This window comes from Castor canadensis, chromosome 14 (assembly GCF_047511655.1).
Source record: "Castor canadensis chromosome 14, mCasCan1.hap1v2, whole genome shotgun sequence".
NCBI lineage: Eukaryota > Metazoa > Chordata > Mammalia > Rodentia > Castoridae > Castor > Castor canadensis.
Window position 1 is genome coordinate 40,991,917 of NC_133399.1, and position 16,833 is coordinate 41,008,749.

At 53.5% G+C, this 16,833-nt stretch overlaps 2 protein-coding genes across 3 annotated transcripts in view; one reads left to right on the forward strand and one right to left on the reverse strand.

Annotated features, from left to right (window-relative positions):
• Window positions 1-9,880, forward strand: part of Catsperd (cation channel sperm associated auxiliary subunit delta) — a 56,581-nt gene extending 46,701 nt beyond the window's left edge. The window contains exons 16-21 of the mRNA XM_074054414.1: window positions 556-634; window positions 1,853-1,905; window positions 5,317-5,391; window positions 6,594-6,722; window positions 7,117-7,300; window positions 9,719-9,880. Coding sequence (XP_073910515.1) covers window positions 556-634; window positions 1,853-1,905; window positions 5,317-5,391; window positions 6,594-6,722; window positions 7,117-7,300; window positions 9,719-9,880 — 682 coding nt within the window. The remainder of the gene's footprint in view (window positions 1-555; window positions 635-1,852; window positions 1,906-5,316; window positions 5,392-6,593; window positions 6,723-7,116; window positions 7,301-9,718) is intronic.
• A 4,638-nt stretch (window positions 9,881-14,518) lies between these two features.
• Prr22 (proline rich 22) lies at window positions 14,519-16,699 on the reverse strand. Of its 2 annotated transcripts, none has more exons than XM_020166535.2 (3): window positions 16,125-16,699; window positions 15,965-16,030; window positions 14,519-15,578 (listed from the first exon to the last, which is right to left on the reverse strand). In XM_020166535.2, exons 1-3 carry the CDS (start codon window positions 16,276-16,278, stop codon window positions 14,536-14,538), a joined length of 1,263 nt encoding a protein of 420 aa, XP_020022124.2. In that variant the 5' UTR covers window positions 16,279-16,699; the 3' UTR covers window positions 14,519-14,535. The 2 variants fall into 2 exon arrangements, with proteins under 2 accessions (XP_020022124.2, XP_073910520.1); XM_074054419.1 differs by having other exon boundaries at window positions 14,519-15,617.
• Between the last annotated feature and the right edge of the window lie 134 nt (window positions 16,700-16,833).

The following is a 16,833-nucleotide window of genomic DNA, read 5'->3' on the forward strand; positions in this document are numbered from 1 at the left end:
AGCGTGGGAGAAGTTTGGACTTCCATCTTAGAGAAGAAAGTTGGTATTTAGGGATGGATGGATGGATGGTTGGATTTTAGATGGTTGAATGGATGGTGGAAGGGATGAGTGGATGGTTGGCTGAAAAGATGGATGGCTAAATCGGATGAATAGTTGGTTGGACAGATAAAGGGATGGATGGATGATTGGATGGATGCATGGGTAGTTGAATAGTTGTATGAATACTTGATGGACAAAAGGATGGATGGGTTGTTGAATGAATGTGGGTGGGTGGATGGATGGATAGAGGGATGGGGTGGATGGGGGCTAGAGGGGTGGATGGATGGATGGGTAGGTGGGTGGGTGGATGGATGGATGGGTGGATGGATGGGTGGGTGGGTGTGTGGGGGAATGGATGGATGGATGGGTGGGTGTGTGGATGGATAGGCAGATGGGAATGTGATCAATGTACAGGTGATTGAATGATAGAGTGGCTAGAAAGGATGGGTGACTGCTAGTTGTCTTGTGTCGTGTTGTTTCTGCTCGCGGTGACACAGGCTCTCCATTGCCTTGCAGCATAAAGCGACCGACCGTGTCTACCTTAATCATGGACATAGCCAACAAGGAAATTTCCTGTGTGGACTTGAAGCCACTGGTAGGTGCCAAACCTTTGCCGCCCCATCTTCTGAGGGAAGCAAGCCTCATGCAAGATAAAGATGATGGCAGTCCTTCCGAGGTGCTGGGGTCACTGCCCTGCTCGTCCCCCAGAGCTGCCCTGAGGACTCACCATCCTCCACGGAAGTGCTGTTCCTTAGTGGTCATCACCGGCATGCACTGGCCAACTCAGGCTAACCAGACCTAACCAGAGAACTGAGAACAGCACACCTCCCCACGGGAACGGGAACGTGCACACGCACGCTCATAGCTCATTACCCATGGCGGGTAGACGAAGGCAAGCCCATTTGCATGGGTGGATGAATGGGGGCTGCACTGTAGCAAACTCACACACGGGAATATCATTCAGTCCTGAACAGGAAGGAGGCTTTGACATGCTACGACATGGGTGGGCTTGACAGTATTTTATCACACTGTGTGTGAGTCCATGATAGGACACGTCAGACAGAAGAGCCCACAGAAATTGGGTGGAGCAGGAGAGGGAGTCCATGGTTTTTGCTGGGGGGAGGTTCTGGGTTTGGGGGATTTTTGGCAGTACTGAGGTTTGAACTCAGGTCTTAGTGCTTGCTAGGCAGGTGCTTTACAACTTCAGCCATGCGTCCAGTCTGAGTTCGTGTTTTATGGGGACAGAGCTTCAGTGTGGGGACATGGAAGATTCTGCAGGTGGACGGTGGGGATGGCAGCACAGCCATGTGAGTGCCCAGGGCCACTGAGTTGTGCACTGAAACATGGCTAAGATGGCAGATTTTATGTTATGTAGATTTTACCACAATTTTAAAAATTTGATATGAGTCTTGCATTTCATTCCATAGTAGCTCTGTTTGCCTTAATATAAAACTGTTTTCAGAAACCTTTTTCCTACAGCTTTTGGACTCCGTGTGTAGCTCTGAGGGTGCCCACACCCCAATTTGAAAAGCATGCCCTAAGGCTAGCAAGCAAATCTCCAGCCTCTCCATCTGTCTCTGTGGTGTGTGTGTCTCCCTTTTCTTCTGTCATTCCGGCCCACACGCTCACTCATTTTTCCCTATGGCTTCTGCATGCCAAACACTGTGTTCTGGTCCCCAGAAGTCTCGATGCAGGCAGGGTGGTTGGTACAGGTGCTCCAAGGCCACTGTGGTACCTTGGGCTCTCAGAGTCACGGGGACTTGGGGCAGTGTGGCAGAGGCCTCACTAACAGCACCTCTGTCTCACCCTGCAGTCCATGCTCATTTCTGTCGGCTGTGACCTAACGAAGAAGATTGTCGTGCAGAAGTAAGTGTAGGGAGGGGTCCACGACAGCTTTTGAGGTGGGAGACACTGCATCATTCTGCCTACGTTTGCATATGGTTAACATTCTCGTAATAAAAAGTTAAAAATGAGGGGTGGGGTGCCACCCTGCAGTGAGAGCTTGCGAGCACGCACGAGGCTGTGGGTGCCATCCCCAGCATCTCACCAAAAAAAGTTAGATAATTAATACTGACAGGTGGATTTGGGTTTCCAGCATGTTCGCCTACCCTCCTCCACCTATCTGGTGATATTCACATTTTCCTCCTCCTTCCTAATGGTTTGTTCTTTCTGTTTCTTTCTTTTAGTGTCTTGATTCCTCATTTTGACTAAAATTGCCCAGGATTTTGGTGTTAATCTCTTGCTAAAATGGGGTGGGGGGGGAGGGTTTGCTTCCAGTGTAGCCCAGGAAATGTAGCATGCGAGTGCAAGAAAAAGATGAAGCAAAGCTGAAAATGAGCCAGACGTGGTAGGCAGAGCACGAGGATTGGCAGTTCCAGGCCAGCCTGGGCTACCTTGCAAGACCCTGGCTCACAAAAAGTGAAAGAGAAAGAACAAATAAAAAAGGCGAAAAGATGCAGCAAACTTGCCATCCTTTCCCTCTCAGGCCGTGATGGGCAGGCATGCTGGCACGTGACTTGTGGATGCTGCCACTTCCCACAGTGGAAATGTTCCCCACTGGGCCAGATTGCAGGCCACCAAGCGGAAATTGCCTGGTGAATTCCTGAAGGTTCAGCAGGGCCTCTCGGGAGGACATTCAAACCTCTGACATCTCTTTTGCACCAGGCTCAATACCCTGAGATGGTAATTTTCCCAGGATTTTTTCCAACATAGACAAGTTTATTCAGTTAATGAATTATAACCCAGGTGTGGTTGTACTCCCTGTAATTCCAGCATTCAAGAGGCTGAGGCAGGAAAATTACTTGAATTTAGGAATTTGAGACCAGCCTGGGTAACATAGAGCCCAGCTCAAATGAATAACATGATCTGATGTAACACAATACAATATAATACATTTAAATGTAACATATTTAGGCCTGGCATGATGGTGCATACCTATAATCTTAGCATTCAGGGGGCTGAGGCAGGAGGATCTCAAGTTTAAAGCCAGCCTGTTCTACCTAGAGAGAGACCCTGTCTCAAAAAAACAATAAATAAATTTTAAAAATAAGAAAATAAAGGACCCCATCAATTATGAATAATAACAGCGTATTTTGAGCATTGTGTGCAGGAAAGACTTTTAAAACAACATATAAATAGCTTTTACCATAAAAACAGTGAAATGGCCAGGTGTGGTGCACACCTGTAATCCCAGCACTTGGGAGACTGAGAGAGGAGGCTCTCAAGTCTGAGGACAGCCAGCCTGGGCTACATGGCAAGGGCCCTTTGTCAAAACAGAGAGAGACAGAGACAGATACAGAGAAGACAGACAGAGGAAAAGGCATGTGCCACAAATATAACTGACAAAGAACTTATATCCTAAACTTATAAAGAATTCCACAAGTCAATTTTTATAAAAGAACAAACTGATAACAAAAAAAAATTGACAAAAGGCTTAAAACAGACACTTTCCAAACAAGAAAGAAAGAAAAGAACCTCAAATGGCCGTCAGAAGGGCAGGATTTGCAAAGCCAGCCGCAGCCATACTGTGAAGCACGGGGACCCTGGCAGCTGCCGGAACCCAGACGCTGTTTTGAGGAAAGTACACTCACGACCCAGCAATTTGCCTTCTGCAAATGCAAACTGATGTGTGCCCTAGAATGTTCTTAGTGCATTGGAGGTTTTTTGTTTGAGTGTTTTGTTGTGTGTGTGTGTTTTGCTGTTACTGGGAATTGAACTCACACTTGCTGGGCAAGCACTCTCTTGGTGACACTGTTCTTGTTTTGTCTTTTAATGGGACGGGGGTTTGAACTCAGGGCTTCACACTTGCAAAGCAGGTGCTCTACTGCTTGAGCCACACCTCCAGTCCATTTTGCTCTGGTCATTTTGGAGATGGGGGGTCTCATGAACTATTTGCCCAGACTGGCCTCGAACCACAATCCTCTGGATATCAGCCTCCCAAGTAACTCAGATTACAGGCATGAGCCAAGGCGCCCAGCTAGTGGCATTGTTCTTAGTAACTTCCTTCTTGAAACAATCGTAACAGAATTGAAATATCCACGGACGGCAGAGTGGACAACCCTGTGTGGGGTTTCACGCAGTGCGACAGGAGCAGGGCAGCGTTCCCCGGATGAACTACAAGCGTAAATGTGTATGAGAGCCACGCACACAACCACGTGCAGTGTGGGCTTTAACATATTTGCGCCTCCATATCTAGGGGCACAACTGGACACAGACTTAAAAGTATTTTTTAAATCACGTTGATGCTGAGCACGCACCCTTTCCTTGCCATTCTTCTCTGAATCACACAACGTGACAACTGTTTACACTGCATTGTGTAGCAGGGATTATAACTTACTGAGCTATTGTGTACACTGCGCACATTTCACAAGTTCTGCGCGATTCCTACACCGTCTCGTCATGCCAGTAGCCTGAGCATCTGCACTTTGGTATCTGAGGTCCCAGGAGCCGCCCCGCAGATACTGAGGGAAGGTGGTGTACGGTCTGAGAATGCACAGACGACAACAGTGCAAAGGGAAGCAAGAAACTGTGTGTCAGGGTTGGGATGTGGCCCAAGATAGGGCTGCCCAGCAAGCACAAGGCTCCGAGTTCAAATTCTAGCACTGCAAAAAAACCAAAAAAACTTGAACTATTTTGTCTCCCAAGTCAGGATCGCCAGCATTCTGGTCTTGGTATATAACATCTGCCCACAAGGAACCAGGTCTCCTGGGAGAAGTGACTGTGCTATATGCTGGGCAGGGAGCACCTCGGAGACCCAGAAAGTGAAAATGTGCTCAAAACCACTCCAAGGGCGAGGTGTTCAAGGGACACCGATCCAGCTGGAAGAGACCTCAGTGACCAAAGCCAGCACAGTTTGAGCCACAAAATAAACTAAGGAGGGCGGGGCGCCAGTGGCTCACACCTGTAATCCCAGCTACTCAGGAGGCAGAGATCAGGAGGCTCGCCATTGGAGGCCAGCCCCTGCCAAATAGTTTGAGATACCCTTCCTCGAAAATAACCAGAGCAAAGTGGACTGGGTGTGTGGCTCAAGCGGTTGAGTGCCTGCTTTGCAAGGCACCTCTGAGTTCAAACCCCAGTTCCACCATAAGAAAAAAAAAAATAAGGAAAGCTAGGGAATCCCCCCCAACACAATGCAGTGTATCCGGGTCATTTCCTACCCTCCCAAGGCAGGATTGGGGTCACCCACACCCTTTCATCCTGGCTCCTGTGCAGGTGGGGGTTCTCCCCCTCCACCCTCGTGAGGCTGGGCAGCGTCTCACCATCTTCTCTAACTCACAGCAAAATTTCTGCCTGCACCAAGGGCATCCTAGACCCCGTGGATCTGCAGAGAAACTACACCTACATCATCGAGAAGTAAGAGCAGTGCATCAACCCTGTCCACCCCAACACTCCCCTCCCACCCTCCCGGGGAGGCCATGGCTGGCATGCGCCATGGGCAGGTCACCAGCCAGGCGGGAGAGAAGCCTTGTGGGGTGGGGGCTAGGGAGGGAGGTGGAGCCCCGAGTGAAGAGCCTACTGTGTGCTCACCACGGATTACAGGTGTGGCTACCACGATGGCCTCCTTGGATTTTTTTTTTTAAGACACTGATGGCTTTCTTGAGATCACCTCCCCACATGTCTGCGCTGGGAAAGACTGGGTTTCACCAAGGCATTTGGGGACATAAACATTCAGAAGTGTGGTAGTATTCTCCAGAGAAGTTAGTGGAACAGGCTGTGCGTCACACACAGAAATACAGCCTGCTCAGTATCACGGTTTCCCGTCATCTGGATTCAACCAACCATGGATCAAAAACATTGGGAAAAATTGCATCTTCTCTGAACATGTACAGTCTTGTCATTGTCCCCTTATCACTGCAGTGGAGCACTGTGCCAGGCATCAGGAATCATCTGGAAAGGATTTAAAGTATGGGAAGTGGCACCCAAGTTCTATGTAAATAGGGTGCCACTGTGTAAATAAAAGGGGCCGAGTACCTGTGGATTTTAGTGTCCCCTGGGGATCCTGGATCCACTTCCCCTAGACTCTGAGAGGTGACTGTAGATGGAGAGAGAGACAGAGAGATTCGTTGATTTTAGGGAATTGGCTCGGTCAGTTGCAGAAGGCTGGTATATTCAAGATACGTAGCTCTGTCCCCCTAGTCCCAGCTGGACTCCTACAAGACTGGGCAGTTTGAGCCCCATGACCGTCTGCTGCAGAATTTTGTCCTGTTCATGGGAGTGGGAGATAGGGCTAGGTCAGTCTGCTCTGTTCAGGATGGCCACTGATTGGATGAGGCCCACCCACAATGTGAAAGGACATGGGCTGGACTCAGAGTCTGTTGGTTTAAATGTTAATCCACTCAAAAACAAAACAAGCAAAAATTACCTTCACAGAAACAGCCAAATCCTGTTTGATCAAGAGCCTAAGCTGAAACAGGAGGTTACAGAGTCTTTTGGACCATGGTTCCGAGTGCTCCAGCCCCAGGTGTCAGCTCCACTCTCTCACACAATCCCCATTTGCGGCTGCTTGGCACCTGGGCGGGAACTTATCCACCTGTCTCTGGCCTGATCTTTCAAAGGGAAGCCTATGACCCCAACTTCCTTGGGCATAAGGCCACCAATGACCTGTTCGTGGTGTACCCGTACAAGGATCTAGGCTGCCCTCGCCTTGTTTACTTCAACACCCCGTGGAAGCCCGTGCTGGAGCTGTAAGAGCCCCACTTCCCTCCCGTGGGAGCCACGCTTTCCCCAGCTCGTCCCTGACCCCAACCCACCCAACCTCCTCCTAGCCCTTGCTGGCTGCGCCTCTCCCTGGGGTGTTGTGTCTCTTCTCCATTCAGCCCTCAGCTGGGACAGCCACCCCCTTCCCCCACTGTCCTTTTCTGCTATTCCACAGCATGGGGACAGTGTCTTCCAGTCTCTGCTCCTTGGGCTCCTTCTCAGACGAGACTTCTCTCCCCAACCTGTGCCAAATACCTGCCACCCTGCCCTGTCGCCTTAGTCCCACTCAGTGAAGTGGGGACCCTTTGCTGCCCCACACCCCCAGTGGTTTTCCTCACATCACTTGGGGCACCCCACAGCCTGGCCCTGTGCGTGTCTCAGGTGGCAGGAGGAAGAGATGAAGGAGATCGTGGACGCTGAGTATGTGCTCGTGGAGGTGAACGGGCTGTTCACATATTCCTACTCGCTGACAGCTGATTCAGCGCACTGCAGATCACAGCCTCAGAACTGGTCCTCCATGAAGCAAGAGAAGCCCAGCTTCACTTTCACCACCTGGAACAGGGAGGTGAGCCTGTTTCCAAAACGCCAGCCAGTGACCCATTACGGCAGCAGGAGGGATGAGTGGGCGCCCCCAGCTCTGTGCCCAGAGCTGCCTGGGACACTTGACAGTGGGGCTGAGTTTGGGATCAGAGGCTGAGGCAGGAGAATTGTGAGTTCAAGACCTGCCTGGGCTATGTAGTAAGACCCTGTATCGAAAAAAAAAAAAAAATCCAAAGCCCTTCTGGGGGGGGACAAGTTCTTTGGGGGTCTGTCCCAAGGGAATTGGTCAAACAACAGGAAATGGAGGCACCAGAGTGTCCATGCGGCTCTGCTGATGACACCATCAGCCTGGGCCCTTCCTGTGCCCATCTTGAAGGGGTGGAATAAACTCATCGTCTGCTCCACTCCATGAGTGCTTCTGTAATGCCAGTTGGTTCATCCAAGGTGGACAAAAAGGGACGGTGTCCATGTGCTACAGGATTTGTGTTGTGGCTTCTCTGGACCCATTCAACTTTTGCATCCGCTAACGTTGGTCAGGCACAGGGCAGGCACCCTGCAGTGGACAGTGGCCGCCAGCAGAGGGTGCTCGCTCCCACACGTGATGTCCATGCTGCTCCATCGCCCTGGATTTTTTTTTTTTTTTTTCCCTCCACTTGAGCTGAAGCTGGAGCCCGTCTTGCGCTCATTTCTTGCGTCTGCTTTCTGGTGGGATTTGTTATTGTTTTTGTTGCTTGTCTTTTTGTGTTTATGAGACAGGGTCTCACTCTGTAGGATTAGATAGACATGCAACACCTTACCCCTCTTGTGTTTGCTCTGTCAGCAGAGCTGCCTCACTCCTTCCCCTTCCGTCAAATCAATCTGGTTATTCATTTTATTGTGCTGGTTACTGTTGGTTTCACTTTTTAAAAAAGAAGTAGCAAAAAGGGCTGAAAGTGTGGCTCAAGTAATAAAGCACCTGTCTAGCAAGTGCGAGGGCCTGAGTTCAAATCCCAGTGCCAAAAAAGAGGTGAAAATCATATAACATGCAGTTAACCATTTTAAATCATGCAACTCCATGACATCTAATGCACCCACAGTGCAAATTCCACCTCTGATCATTTTTTCTGTGTGTGGAACTGGGGTTTGAACTCAGGGCTTCACACTTGGAAAACAGGCGCCCTACCGCTTGAGCCACACTTCCAGTCCATTTTGTTCTGTCTATTTTGGAGATGGGGGAGTCTCAAGAACTATTTGCCCAGAGTGCCCTTGAATTGTGATCCTCCCAAACCCCACCTCCTGCATGCTGGGATTACAGGCATGAGCCACAGTGCCTGGCTACTTCCCTGGTTGTTGTTTGCAAGTCTGGCTCCCTCCTTCCTGGGAGGTCTGTGGGCAGATAACATGAAAGACTAGTCAAGAGGCATATGTCGTGGGGGTGAGGGCAGCAGGGTGGATTTTGGGTCACATTGGGCTACCTTGTGCAAGTCTGGAAGGAAAGCACTTCAATGCTTCTTCTGCGTACAAGTGCAGAGTGAGCCTGCCAAGGCAGTCTGCTGAACATGATAGGGAATGACCAACTCACTAAGCTGTCACTGGACTGGCTGAGCTACGTGCAGGAGTCCCAGAGCTGATGTCAAAGCAGGTGCCAGGTTGCTGCCACCTTCACCAAGAGCAGGGCTCCGAAAGCCAAGGCTGGGCTATCTAGTTCTAGGTCATTCTTTCAACCTGTAAACAAAGCTCTGGAATCTGAAGACAGGGCAAATGACTGCTGCCACCTCACCAGCTCTGTGCCCACGACCTTGCCTGGCACCAGTGGCAGCAAAAAACCTCCCTTGTGCAAGTTTCCACGTGTGCGAGTCTGGTCAGCCACAGAACAGTGCACCACAGTCTGGGTGGCCCAAACACCAAATGCTGCTTCTTCCTCAATTCTGGCAGCCAAAGTCCAAGGTTAAGATGCGGGCAGAGCTGGCCCCCGCTGAGGTGGTAAGCCAGAGCCCATGCCAGGCCAGTCCCAGCGTCTGTGCTGGCCAGGGATCGGCGACCTTCCTTGGCTTGTAGAAGCATCGCCTGTCTCTGCCTCATCTTCCTATGATGCTTGCTCCCCTGTATGCACCTGTGTCCAAATGTCCCCTTCCATAAGGACACGAATCATGTTGGATTAACACCCACCCCAGTTACCTCATTTTAACTGAGCTGCCTCTAAAAAAAAAATCTGCTTCCAAATAGGGTCTTATTTTGAGAATTTCACCATATGATTTTGAGGTCCAGGTCCCTCACATCCTGACGCACACTCAGGCTGAATCTGATAAGTGGTGAAGCCTCCAGCTGAGGGAGGCCCCAGAGGAGGAGGCTGGGTGGAGGCCAGGATGAAACTTGTCCACCCATGGGCTTGGTGAGGGTGTGGTGGGAGGGCTTCAAAAGACGGAGAAGCCAGTGCCAGTTGATTCACCTCTGTCACCTCCAGAACTATATCAGCTGTCACGAGCACAACAAGGACATGCCTTTGAGGTGGCCGAATGCCGAGTATCAGGTCTTGGGAGGCAAGACGGACAATGAGATCATTTTTGATCAGAGAAACGGGATCTACATCTTCTATCTGTCCATCGTGGATCCGTACTACAGGTGAGCGGGCCAGCCTCAACCGGGCACAGCCACCTGGGGAGCACAGGCAGGGGACATGGCTTTCTCCCTCTCCCTCTAGGGATCCTGGCTAAAGCTACATTTTCCCCAGCAGCCACAGTATTTTAAGTTCTGGGTGACATTTTTGCTCACTTTGAAATGCAGTCGGCCCTCTATCCGCGGGTTCCCCATCCCCACTCTGCCGCCCCTGGATAGAAAATATTTGGAGAAATCACATCTGTCCTGAACACAGGTAGACTTTTTCTTGTCATTATTTCCATTATTTCCTTTTTCTTTCTTTTTGTGGCACTGGGGTTTGAACTCAGGGCTTCTCACCTGCACACCAGGTGCTCTACCACTTGAGCCACAACTCTAGTCCATTTTTCTCTGGTTATTTTGGAGATAGGGTCTCAAGAACTATTTGCCTGGACTGGCCTTAAACCATCATCCTCCTGATCTCAGCCTCCTGGGCTTTTTCATTATTTCCTAAAGGATGTAGTGTGATAACTATACATAGTCTCAGCATTGTATTAGGTGCTGTGAGCTGTCTAGGGATGACATAAGGTCTATGGGAGGACAGTGCACATCCTCTGCGAATATGACATCCCGTTACATAGGGACTTGGACATCTGTGGGCTTCAGTGTCCATAAGGGGGTTTTGGAACCAATGACATGAGGACATGTGGATTTCTCATTCCACACTGGGTGCTGGGAGAACAGTAGAAACCAGCAGCTGCATCCTTGTCATTGTCGTGGCCCAACATGACCCTTGCCTGCCTCCACTGGTTGGGTGCATTGCCCATAGTGTCCTGCCAGGGTCAGGTCTCCCCAGCTCACACACAGGAGCAACTAGTCAGGAGCCTTGAGGGCCGGTCCATCGGTCCATGTCCCATTAGTGGTTTTGATATCAGCCATGGTGGGTATATTGTCCCTGCTGAATTTGGTCGGTGCCCCTCTGGCAGTCCTTTCCACTCAGAACTGCTTGCTAAGTGCTCAGTGCCAAGGGTGCTGGGCAGGTGCTGGGGCCACATCAGACAGCTGGTGATCTGTGAGTGAGGGGGACTTGGGGATGACGTCCTTGGCAGCTGTCACCATGGATAAACCCCCACTCCAGGCATGTAGAGACTCTGACTTCCCTGGGGACCGGCACTGGGAGCCCTGAGGTGGGACCATCCAGAAGAGAGAGGGAATAGACTGTGAGCCTTGTCCCCTTCTTTCCCTATCACCCCTTTTCCCAGGCCATGAGGCCAGCACCATGCATGGGGCCATCCTTCTGAGACACTCTGCTATCCTGTCTTGTCACCCATGCCATGGAGACCTGTGACCCTGTGCCCTGGCTCCACACTCTGGGGTTTGAGCTTGTTGCCTAGGACATCCCACAGGCTGAACCTGGTCACCACTGGCTTCTGCCCCCCCCTCCCCGCCCCCGCAGCTACTGCCATCTGGAGACCGTCTTCAGCATCTATGTGTACGGGGCCTACCCCCTGCCCATTGTCCCGCCGGAAGTCACCATCTTCCTGTTGGTGAGCACCATCCTCCTGGCGGTGTGGCTGGCCCACATGGTCCCCAAGATGCTGCGCACAGAGAGGGGCCACCGCTTCCAGGAGCTGCTCACCTGGCTGAGGAGCCGCTGCTGCTCGCTGTGCCGCTGCTCCTGGATCTGGCACTTGCTGCGCCGCCCAAGGGGCCAGGGAGCCCCCCAGAGCAACCCCGAGTGCAGCTGAGTGGGTCCCGTCACCGCAGTCCCCCCACCAAAATAAACCCTTGGGTAACAAAGCAGGCAGTAAGTGTATGAGCTACCATGATTCCCCGCTTATGGTATGGCACGGAGCCAACCTGGGCCTGCCCTGCCTTTCCTGCCAAATTCACAAGAAAAATTCATGCGGAGTCTTGTGTGTTCTTTTGGTTTTGGGGGGTTTTTGCCCAGCTGGCCTAGACTGCGATCCTCTTACGTGTGCCTTCTGTGTACCTGGGATCACAGGTGCGCACACAGCTTGTTGGTTGAGATGAAGTCTTGGTAGCTTTTTGCTGGGGTTGGCCTGGAGCCATAATTCTCCCAATGTCTGCCTGGGATTACAGGCTTGAGCCACCACTCCCAGCCTAATGAATCCCTTTCAAAGGTAGTTTGGCAGACCCGACGCAAACACATCCAGGGACAGAGTGGTGTGTGTATCAGGCACGGACCCCAGCCACACCCTTGCCTGTCTTGCCCTCATGGTAGTTCTGTTGCGTAAAGTGATAAGGTGGCCGCAGACACCGAGTTTGCCACTGCTTGATGGGCATCTTCCAGAAACATTTCCGAGCCACTGTGCTCAGGAGACAGAAGCAGGAGGATCATGAGTTCCAGGCCAGCCTGAGTTATGTAGTAAAATCCCAGCTAAAAACCAGAATGGCTGAAGTTGAGGCTCAGTGGCAGATCACTTGCCTAGAATGTGAGAGGCCCTGGGTTCCATCCCTAACATGTGAGTCCAGCCACATACACACAGGCACATCCATAGACATTTATGCGTGTCTGTGTGCAGGTGTGTTTTGGCAGTACTGGGGTTTGAACTCAGGGCTTCACGCTTGTTAGGCAGGCACTCCATCACTTGAGCCACACCACCAGCCCCCATAGACATTTAAATTGTTCTTTTGGAAACCCCCACATCCATCCGGAGCTGGGTGATGTCCAGGTGGTCACACAAAACCTTCACCCTGCTGGGCACTGGTGGCTCACACCTGTAATCCTAGCTACTCAGGAGGCAGAGATCAGGAGGATCGCGGTCCGAAGCCAGCCTTGGCAAATAGTTTGCAAGACCCTGTCTCAAAATATCTCATCACAAAAAAAGGCTGGTGGAGTGGCTTGAGGTATAGGCCCTGAGTGCAAACCCCAGTGCCAAAAAAAAAAAAAAAAACCTTCACCCTGCCCTCTCCAGGGTCACCGTCCCATGGGACTGATGCTGCAGACAGGATGCCACTCTGTAGCCGCCCAGGCCACAGGTCATCCCCAGGTCCTCTGCCTTTCTCCTAGGTTTTACGTGATGCAAGTCATTTCTCAGATGTTTGGCAGGACTCCTTCCGATCCTTGCTCTACACTCATCTTTTCTCTCCCCCTTTGTGCTGGGTGCAGGCCAGGCAAGTACTGCACCACTGACTCATGCCCGCCGCCTCCCATTAATCTGGGGGAACAGGGCCTCGCTATGTTGCCCAGATTGGCCTGGAACTTTCGGTACTCCTGCCTCAGCCTCCCAAGTGCTGGGATGACAGGAGCCACTATGCCCCGCTCCCCACAAATCTTAAAAGCAGCACAGTCCTAGTCCCTAGCGCCCAGCTTCTCCTTTGTCAGATGCCCCTTGGTTTGGGACATTGGTTTTAGTCTTGAGCAGCCCTACTGAGGCTCCAGGGAGAAGGGGCCCAGGGGCTCCCGGGGAGGCTGGCTGGAGCCTCTCCAAGCCTGGGTCCCACAAGGGACAGGAGGATTTGTAGGGGAGTAAGATGCCCAGAAGGCACCCAGAACAGTCCCTGGGACAGAGGTTCCACTGCCCAAGTGGCCAGGAGACATTGTCGTCAGGTCTCTAAGCTTTGGAGGAAAGGTTTGGAGAGGAGCCACGGATGACCTGTGGCCCAGGCAGAAGGAGGTATCCCACACTGCCCTTCCATCTCCTGGGTTCAGGCTCCCAAGGAGTCCCCCAGAACAGCCCCTGGGGGACATTTCAGATCCCCAAAATGAAGATCCCAGGCCCCAAGAGATGCAGTCGGGCCTGGGACAGGGTCCTCCACCCCACTGTTCCTCTGCAAGGGGAAAAGAAGCCATGTGGTCCAGAGCAGTAACCTTGGAGGGGCACTCCATGTACTTGGCTTCTATGGGGGCTCCAGGGGAAGCCCCACCAAGGTCACCTTGAGCAGGACAGGTGAGGAGGGTATGACTGGCACCAGCCCAGACTTTCTAAGGGTCAGGCAGGTGAAGACCTGGACAGGCAGGAGGTGGTGGCGTGAGCTGTGAAGGACACCAACATGTGTCCCTGGTCCCTGGAATGCCCAGCCTGTGGTGTTCCAGGCCTGGTGGGGACACTTGCCACTGGGGGCTTAGCCAGTGCCCGCCCTCCCCCTCCTGTGTTCGTCCCTCTTGTGCCTTGCTCTGCTGAGCATCTGCTTTCTGTGTGAGGGCTGTCCCCACCTCCTGCATCCCTGACCCAGCAGCACTCAGACCAACAGAGTGCTCCACCAGCACCCACCGCTGTCTACCAGAGTGATAGTCACCCTTCTTATTGGTCACCTGCAATGAGGCAGCGGTGACCTCCCCAAGGCTTTGGGGTATAGGGTTGAGCACTGCCATCCAGAGCCTGCCTTGGTTGCTGTGTGACTTTAGTCAAGTTTCTAACACTATCTGGGCAGCTTTGATTCTTATCACCGAATACAGAGGTAAAACTGCTCTCAGTGCAGGTGTCAGGCACTGGCTCCCACTTCCCAAGAAGCCCTACTCCTGCTGGTCACCCTGAGTTTGGGGAGCTGATTCCTGGTTCCTTGGCTTGGCTCTAGAAATCTGAGTGCTGAGTAGCCTGGCCTTACCGTGCAATTTGTCACAGTCCTGCCCATCCACCAATGAGGCAAGGGGACAGACATCCACACACAGCTACTGCCCCAAGGCCACCAAAGGTTCACAAGCTAGAGATGAAGTGTGCTTTAATGTGGAGACAGCTCCCGGGGCCGGCCGGGGCCCCGTGGGGCAGCACTGGCCAGGCCTGCAGCCTGCTTGGCCTTGCCGCCCGGCTTCCCCTTCTTGGCAGATGAGGTGGCTTTTTTCTTTCCCAGTGTGCTGGACCGCAGGGCAGGGGCCACTACGTCCATGGCAGAGGGCCCCGGACAGGGCCGGGGCTCGTCGTCCAGGGCCTTGAAGTTGAAAAAGTAGTCCACATTGGACACCGTGTCCAGGATCTCGGGCACACTGTAGTCAAAGGAGAGCAGCTCATCTGGCAGGTGCAGGGTGCGGATGTTGCTGGTGGAGTCGTCCCCGCCGCCGCTGCTATCAGGCAGGGCATCAGGCAGGGCAGCCTGGGGCTCGGTACCGCCTGGCAAACAGTCGAAGAGCCTCATGGCGTCCTCCAACAAGACCTTGTCAGGCAGGACAAAGGCCCGCGCTGCCTCGGGGCCCTTGGCCTCGCCGGTCCCCAAAGGGTTGGCCTCCTCCGCCTCTGCCACCTTGGGCTCACTGGGCCCCAGAGGGTACTGCAGACTGGGCCCCGCCCTGCCTCCACCCTGCAGTTCCTTGGCGGGGAATGCCAGGGGCTCCACAGGCCATGCAGCCACCTGGGGCCCTTGGGACTGGTGGATGCGACCCTTGAGGTGGCCATAGGTGATCAGTGGCAGGGCTGGCTTACTGTCCTTGGGAGCGGGTGGGGGCATCAGGCTGTCCTTGAGCATCTCCACGAAGCCAGGGGGCCCCCCGTCCCCCCTGAAGCCCAGGGGCCCTGGCCCAGGCCCCTCGGGCGGGAAGTAGGGCATGACGTACTGCGGGCCCCCGGGCGCTGGCTGGTAGTGGGGGTCTGGCAGGGGTGGCCCTGGTGCCTTGAGGTAGGGCTGGGTCTCCAACACGTAGCCGCCTGGTGAGGCAGGGCCCCCAGCCACTGCCAGCCGGTACAGAGGTGCCTGGCCAAAGTCAGGTGTAGCCCACTCGATTCTGTAGATGCGGGGGTCGAAGAAGCAGCCACACGGTGCCATCTGGAAGCCTGTGGGCGGTGGCCGGTGGGGGCTCCCTGAGGGCAGCCCTGCATGGGCAGCACAAGTTGCCTGGTTGCATCTTGCCTTTGGGACTCATTTAGGGAACAAGACACATAGACCTTGCTCAGGGTCCTATCTGGAGGGTGGGGACACAGGCTTTATCTCTGCAGCTGTTGGTGAGGGGGAACAATGGCCCTGGCCTAGGCGTTGGCAGACCTGTTCGGGGATGGGGCACACAGTTCTTGTCTGTAGTGAGCCTCAGAGGTGATGTGGCACATGAGCTCTACTCTAGGGGGGCAGTGTGTGATATGGGACACGGGCCCACCTTTGAGGTCACAGCTGGGGACGGGGACAGGGGCAGGACAGGCCCTCGCAGGGCCCGTGGGCACCCTACCTGCTGGAGGGGCGGGAAACACCTCCTTCTCCGGGTTTGGGGGCTGACATGGCCGGTTCGAGGAGGCTGTGGACAAAGGAGCCACGGGCAGGTGCTGAGCTGCAGGAGGGGGGTGCGGGGCTGAGGCCATCGGATGCCCCCGCCTGTGCCCCCATCGTACCCACAGCAGGGAGAGGCTCAGGACCGGCAGGGGTGGGCCCCTCAGTGCTCTCCAGGCCCTGAGCACTGAGGCCTTCCTGGGAAGCGGTGGAAGGGTAGAAGGGTTTGGGGTGCTGCATGGAGGGACAGGCTGGCCTGGGTAGGCCAGGGGGCATCAGGTGGGAGCGGAGACGGCCAACCTGGAGAATAGGGGCAGAGTCCTGCCAGGTTCTGTTTGCCCCGTTGCCATGGGCAGCAGGTTCCAGGCCAAGAGCTGGCCACTAGTCAGGTTCCAGGGTGGGGGTGGGTGGGAGGCCTGGGCCAGGTCCCTGACCTTGGCCTCTCTGAGCAATAGTGTCCTCACTGCTCCCAGGCCACCTCCTGGCTGGCTGCCTAAATCCACAGCTCTGTGGCCAAGCCACACTCTGCAGGCCATAGGCACCTTTGTTCTCCAGACCTCCGTGGGCAGCAGCCTGCAAGGCAGCCAGACGTGTGAAGACAGAGTGAGTGTGTGGAGAGGAGCTGTGGGGACCAGGGAGTCACAGACACGCTCTCAGAGGACTGGGAAGGGGAGCCCCACAAGAGAAAAGCCAGCATTTGTGGGCATGGTGGCCACACCTGTGACCCTGGCACTCAGGAGGCTAAGGCAGGAGGACCTCAAGTTCCAGGTTACCTGGGCTACATAGTAAGACCTGTCTCAAAAAAAGAAAGAAAGAAAAAAACATTCCAAG

Excerpts from the sequence above, each read along its gene's own strand:
- Prr22 (XM_074054419.1), bottom strand. The coding sequence starts at position 16,278 with ATGCCCCCTGGCCTACCCAGGCCAGCCTGTCCCTCCATGCAGCACCCC. Across the intron at positions 16,031-16,124 it reads TGAGCCTCTCCCTGCTGTGG|CCTCCTCGAACCGGCCATGT; the intron begins GTACGATGGGGG and ends CTTTGTCCACAG. Across the intron at positions 15,618-15,964 it reads GTTTCCCGCCCCTCCAGCAG|GGCTGCCCTCAGGGAGCCCC; the intron begins GTAGGGTGCCCA and ends CTGCCCATGCAG.